Source organism: Helianthus annuus, chromosome 7, assembly GCF_002127325.2.
Source record: "Helianthus annuus cultivar XRQ/B chromosome 7, HanXRQr2.0-SUNRISE, whole genome shotgun sequence".
In the NCBI taxonomy this organism is placed as follows: Eukaryota; Viridiplantae; Streptophyta; class Magnoliopsida; order Asterales; family Asteraceae; genus Helianthus; species Helianthus annuus.
In genome coordinates, this window is record NC_035439.2 from 127,164,885 (window position 1) to 127,171,166 (window position 6,282).

Sequence of the window (6,282 nt, forward strand, 5' to 3'; positions counted from 1 at the left end):
ATGAGTTTTACATAACATTTTGATACCAAACCTTTTGCTACTGATTTTATATGTTAAATAAAATATTTTAATCCTTTTGGACTGATAAAAATCTCAGCTTTCCTTATATAACCTAAAAATCGCTTAAAACCGACTTTTTACGCGTTTTAAACGCATAGTATGGATTAAAACTATTTTTAACATATAAGACTAATACCTACTAATGTTTTACGTAAATTTTTATACTTTAACAGTAAGCAAAAGTTTTGAACTCAGATTTCCAAATTTGACCTTTAAAGCTTATGTGAAATTACCAAAATGCCCCTACGGTGTATAGTTTGGTTATAAATGATAAATTTCTCATATATGCAAATACCCTACTGTTTACTGATCATTTCAGACCAGAACCTCATATTATTATTTAATCTCCTTTATAACCTTTAAAAAGACCAAAATACCCCTACGGGGCTTAAGTTGAGTTTAAATCCGTTTTGAGCATAATGGAAGGTATCCTACTGATATCACAACATATTTAAGGCATATTAACTTAGGAAACCTGTTCATGACTCATTTGTTTACCCGTTATGCATTTTTTTCACATTCGGTGCGGTTTATGTAACTTGTTTGCATAAATTAACCGAAACGGGTCAAACCTTATCATTTTTTTTATCTCAAAATCCAGAATGTGTTTAATTTACCCATATTATACAAGTCTTCAAACTTTTCGGGTTTAAATCACATTCTAATCTGGTCTTCGTTTAATCTTGCGTTTTGAACCGTATACCTTTCTTTAAAACTAACCGGTCTAAGTTTAAACTTAAGTAAGACCCATTAGGAATCTAATAGGTTATTAAAACCTTCGTTCCAGATTTAGGAGCCCAGTAGAAGATACTTGCACTTGCTGATTGATATACATATTTGCTCAGGTAAATACTTTTAATTTATTTTCACTTATACGGGCTTGGGGTCCGGTATATAAAATACCGCTTGGTCGGGTATTGAATTTTTAATCATATGAAGGTTAAATCATTGAGATAACCCATTTAGTCTGTTTTGTTTGTTCTAAGCCTTTGGGGGGTTAATGACTATGTCTTGGATATCCTTGGCTCATTCATTGAAATGGCCATAACTTAAGCACGGGGTGTAGGCATACACCTGCCGGTGCGTATGTAAAATAATATGCCCGCTTGTTTGAGAATAACTCGCCGTGGGTTTATTTATGTGGTGTGTCTATTAATCTTTAACCCGGTATTCAGCCCAGGCCACTGAACGTATAACGAACATGTAAGTTTTTTGCAAGCTTATTTTTAAATAATTATCCCAAGTTATGAAAGATTATTTGTGCCTTGTGCATTCAAATCAATTTTCTTAAAACATTTTCAAAATTGTATTTACCAGTGTAAACTGACGTATTTCCAAAAGGTTAAGTGCAGGTACTAGGCGGAATAGGCTGGTTTTTCCTGAGTGACTTAAATAAAGAATTATGCAAGCTTTATCGCTTGAAAATCTATTGAACATTATCTCTTTTGTTTGATCCGCCTGTGGATCCTTCACATTCCGTTGTAATACTTTGTCACTTTCATTTCGGTTTGTAATATTTTACTTTTAGACTTCCGCTGTACATTAAACTGTGATTATTGACTATGATGATATCAACTACGTCACGATATGCCCCACCGGTAATTCGTGGGAATTTCGGGGTGTGACAGGTTGGTATCAGAGCCAACATGGAGTGAATTAAACACTAGCCTTTTGTGTTTAATCTCAATGACACAGTTGCACATTCCTTGACTTCCGACTCATGGCAAAAGTACTTAGGACTAATCTTAATCTCTTATTTGTCCTTTATTGTTTTCTTGGTTGTTTCCTTTGTTGTTTAACAGGAACAGAAGATGCCACCACGTATTCGAGGATGAGGAAGAGGCAGCAAGTCCCCAATCTTCACCAGCCACGACCATGAAGCCGGGCCATCACACCGACGAACTCCATCAGTGACGATGAGCACGAGCCCCCAAGAAGATTGGAGGACATACCTGCGAGGCGTTCTGTCTCCCTCAGCTCCTCACCTTCGTACGATCACTCTTTTGGGCCGCAGTCCGAGAACGAGCCCAACGATTCTCGCCATTCCTTCCTTCCACTTCAACGGTCAAGTTCACACCATGCCTTCAAGGACCCAACCCCGTACTTTCAGAGCCAGTTCAATCCGGCAAATCAGGTGCAAGAACCAGTGGGTTTTAACCCATTGGGATCAGAAGACCACTTCTCTGGTGACCACGCTATGGATATGCACGATAACCCGAATCCGGAGAGGCCGCCGAGTGGGACGCCGACGCATCCCATCGAAATTTCAGATGGATCATCCTTTCACGGTTCACCATACCGAGGCCCAGACAGCTATGAAGCAAGGTTTTCCTTGTATCCTTGGGAGTTTACTCCCCCTTTCCAGCCACAGTTTCAGCATCAGCAGAAGGATCCCTCTGAGGATTCTCGTTTTCATGCGGTTACTCCACCACTGCCACCGCCGCCAGAGCAGCAGCCGCCTCCGGAGCCACCGAGGCGGAGAAGATCAAACGCACGAATGTCCGTGCGAGGGGGATTTCATTTCAGCACCCCTCAACCCTCTAGTGGCAGTCATTACCCGCCACTTTATGAAGACCCGCATATAGGAGGGCCTTCAAACCCTGTTTCCGAGGTGGATTCCGCGCCAGTCGCACCACCATCACCACCACATATGGGTTTTGATAACCCAATACCTTCCTACGCTGGTGCAGCATCGTATAACCCTTTCGAGCAGTCGGGCCATTCTGGTTATAACTACTACAATGCCCCCGATGTTGACCCATACCTGGTAGCGGCTAACTACAATGCTCTTCATCCTGAGGGGCCCTATGGAGCTCCATATCAGACTGGATACCCAGCATATGGGTATCAATATCTGCCACCTCCTCAACCTCTGCAGCAGCAGCAGCCGTAGCCACCGCAGATCCAGCCGCCACAACAGCAGGAGATTCTTCATAGGTTGAGCCAGGTGGAGCGTGAGGTGCAAGAGGAGCGTAGAAGCCACCGGGGATTTCTTAAAGGTTTGGCAAATTTGATCAAAGGGAAGAACAGAAGGGATCATTGAAGTTCCTTACTTTGTTTGTTTTGTATTTTTCAATTTCAATTAAGTCCCTGTGTGGACATCTATTTATGTACCTAGTCCCTACGAGGACTTGTATTTTCAGTTTAGCCCCTGCGTGGGCAAGTTATTTCTATTAAAGTCCCGTTTAGGGCAATTATGTACTCTTTTAATTTTAGTGTAATGTTTGAATTTAAAATTTCATTTTTGTCATTATATACATAAATATAATATATGAAATAAATTAAAAATATCATTCCTTTTGTAAATAATCTGCCGTTTAATATTAAAGAAAATCTTAAAGGCAAAACCTAGTCCATATGTCATTTTAAAGATAGGGCCATGATGGTAACTCCTTATTAAGATTCAAATCCTTGTTAACATCTGAAAACATGTTAAAACTCCTGGCAAATGTGATTCGATAAAATCGCATAAGTCATCCTTATATTAGATTCTTCCAATTCCTTTTCTTAATTATCCTTTAATCATCCATTAGTGATGAAGTGCCTACGAGCCATAATTAATGTCCTTTGACACTAAAGACAGTTGTAGTCTACGACTCCCTGTCAAGAAAATGTGATGAACTATGATTCAAGCCTTAATGCCTCGATCCTATAAGATCTTGGCTTATAATTTAAATTTGTCCTAGTGACTGGGCCTTTTCGTGCCATTATTATATTTTAATGAATTTTAAATAAGGATAATTATAATGAAAATCCTAAATGAGTATGCTTAATAAATTAAACAATATCGTTTAGTAATACCATGGTTAATAAATCATCAAGAATGATAATACTGTTATAGACTTCTAAATAAATCATTATCATTATTTTATGTGGCAATCAAGCTACATGGCAGAGTCTGAAGAAGTCAACAGTCACCCAAGGGAAAATCATGATACTACCAGGATCAATGTAACTGGAGCGGAACTTCAAGCAATAATTGATAATGCTGTTACCAAAGCCATGGATAGGCAGTTTAATGAATCAAGCGGTACTTGGAGCAAGACCTTATCAGTACCCCATTCCAAATCACACCCTAAGACTCATTCTGAGGCTCATAGTAAGCCATCTTCTAAACATCATAAGTCAAGGAAGGATGATGCTCAACACTCCTCAAATCCGCATAGTGTTCCATCCAAGAAGATTGTATTTAATCATGAACCACGTGTTAAAACCTGCTCCTATAAGTATTTCGTCTCCTGCAAGCCCATGGATTTCACTGGGGAAAAAGGAGACATTGATTGCATGACGTGGCTAGACGAAATGGATACAGTGGTTGATATTAGCGGGTGTGCAGAGCAAGATATTGTGAAGTATATTTCACACTCATTCAAGGGAGAAGCTCTAGCTTGGTTGAGGTCCTTAATCCAAGCTACTGGAAAGATTTCGTTAGACAACTTATCATGGGCTCAGTTTGTTGCTTTGATCAAAGAGAATTTCTATCCTCAACATGAAGTTGAGAAGATTGAGACTGACTTCTTGACCTTGGTCATGAAGAATTTAGACTGTCAGGCATATCTCACAAGTTTTAACACCATGTCTCGATTGGTTCCTTACTTGGTGACACCGGAACCAAAGCGTATAGCCCGTTTCATTGGGGGTTTAGCCCCGGAAATCAAAGCTAGTGTGAAAGCATCTCGACCTACTACCTTTAGGTCTGTAGCTGATTTGTCATTGTCTCTTACCCTTGATGCTGTCAGGAAGAGATTGCTTAGGCATTCTGATGAGGGGAAGAGGAAACGTGAGGATGATAACTCACACCATTCGGATAAGAAACGTAAAGGGAACTCGGATCACAAGAAGAGTTCGGGTTTTAGGAAAGATGACCAACAGTCGGGTGAGAAGCCCAAATACAAGACCTACAAGAAACGTCATCTGGGAAAATGCAGGTATGAATCGAAATCCCAATCGCAGCCTAGGGCTTGTGGGATTTGTAAGTATAGTGAGCATAAGACGTTGGATTGTAAAAAGATAAAGGATGCAACTTGTTACAACTGTAACGAAAAGGGACATATCAAGTCTAACTGCCCAAAGTATGCCAAGAAACCTTAAGAAGGTAAGAAGACCAATGCTAGGGTCTTTCAGATGAATGCTCAAGAAGCAATCCAGAATGACAACGTGATAACAGGTACCTTTCTTATCAATAATGTTTATGCAAGGGTATTATTTGATTTGGGTCCAGATAAGTCATTTGTTGATGATAAGTTTTGTAAATTGTTAAATCTACCTGTTAGAACCCTAAGCATAAAATATGAAGTAGAATTGGCCGATGGTACCATAGAACCTGCTTCAACTGTGTTAGATGGATGTTTTATATCCATTAGGAACCACTCTTTTCCGTTATCTTTGCTTCCTTTGAAATTAGCTGGTTTCGACATAGTGATAGGCATGGATTGGTTGTCTCATAACCAAGCCCAGATTGTTTGTGACAAGAAACAAGTGGTTATCAAGACTCCGTATGGTGAGCCACTTACCATACAAGGAGATACTCAGTATGGGTTGCCAAAGCAAGTGTCTATGCTTAAGGCATCGAGGTGTATGACGAAAGGTTGTGTCATTTATATGGCACAGGTAACTATTGATGAACCAAAGCCCAAGATTAAAGACATCGCTGTTATCTCTAAATATCCAGGTGTATTCCCTGAAGAACTACCTGGGTTACAACCAGATAGACAAGTGGAGTTCAGAATTGACATTATTCCTGGAGCAGCGCCAGTAGCAAGAGCACCTTACAGGTTAGCACCGACTGAGATGATAGAGTTAAGGACTCAACTGGATGATTTGTTGGCCAAAGGTTTTGTCACAACCCCCGATCCCTAGTTCCCGGGAACGGGCGGCCGTGAGCCAGTTTCGGTGGTATCACGTTTATTTATCCAATTTGGCAGCGGAAATTTCATCAGGACCGTAGTTAGGAAATATTTTATCAGAGTAAAACCACCATATTTGATATTTAACACATGGGCAAAACCCAAGTTTCTTATTACAATATACTTATAAGGACAAAACCTTATTTTATAGAATTTTAAAACATCTTGTTTTAGATAACTTTTATAGCCACTTATTTTCCAAGCCGTCAGTGCTCTCGAGCTGGCTTTTTCCCAGTTGGCTTTCACATTGTGTTACCTGAAACATGTTTTAAAAATATTTTATCAGCGGGAAATACTGGTGAGTGAATCCCAATTT

General features: G+C 39.8%; 2 protein-coding genes across 2 annotated transcripts; both read left to right on the forward strand.

Moving 5' to 3' along the window:
- The first annotated feature begins 2,257 nt into the window (after positions 1 to 2,257).
- On the forward strand, positions 2,258 to 2,953 carry LOC110887878 (cAMP-binding protein 1-like). Its single transcript, XM_022135442.1, has 2 exons — positions 2,258 to 2,385; positions 2,587 to 2,953. The coding sequence occupies exons 1-2, from the start codon at positions 2,258 to 2,260 to the stop codon at positions 2,951 to 2,953; spliced, it is 495 nt and encodes a 164-aa protein (XP_021991134.1).
- Positions 2,954 to 4,362: 1,409 nt separating this feature from the next.
- Positions 4,363 to 5,151, forward strand: LOC110887882. Its single transcript, XM_022135445.1, has one exon. It carries the CDS (start codon positions 4,363 to 4,365, stop codon positions 5,149 to 5,151), a length of 789 nt encoding a protein of 262 aa, XP_021991137.1.
- The last annotated feature ends 1,131 nt before the right edge of the window (positions 5,152 to 6,282 follow it).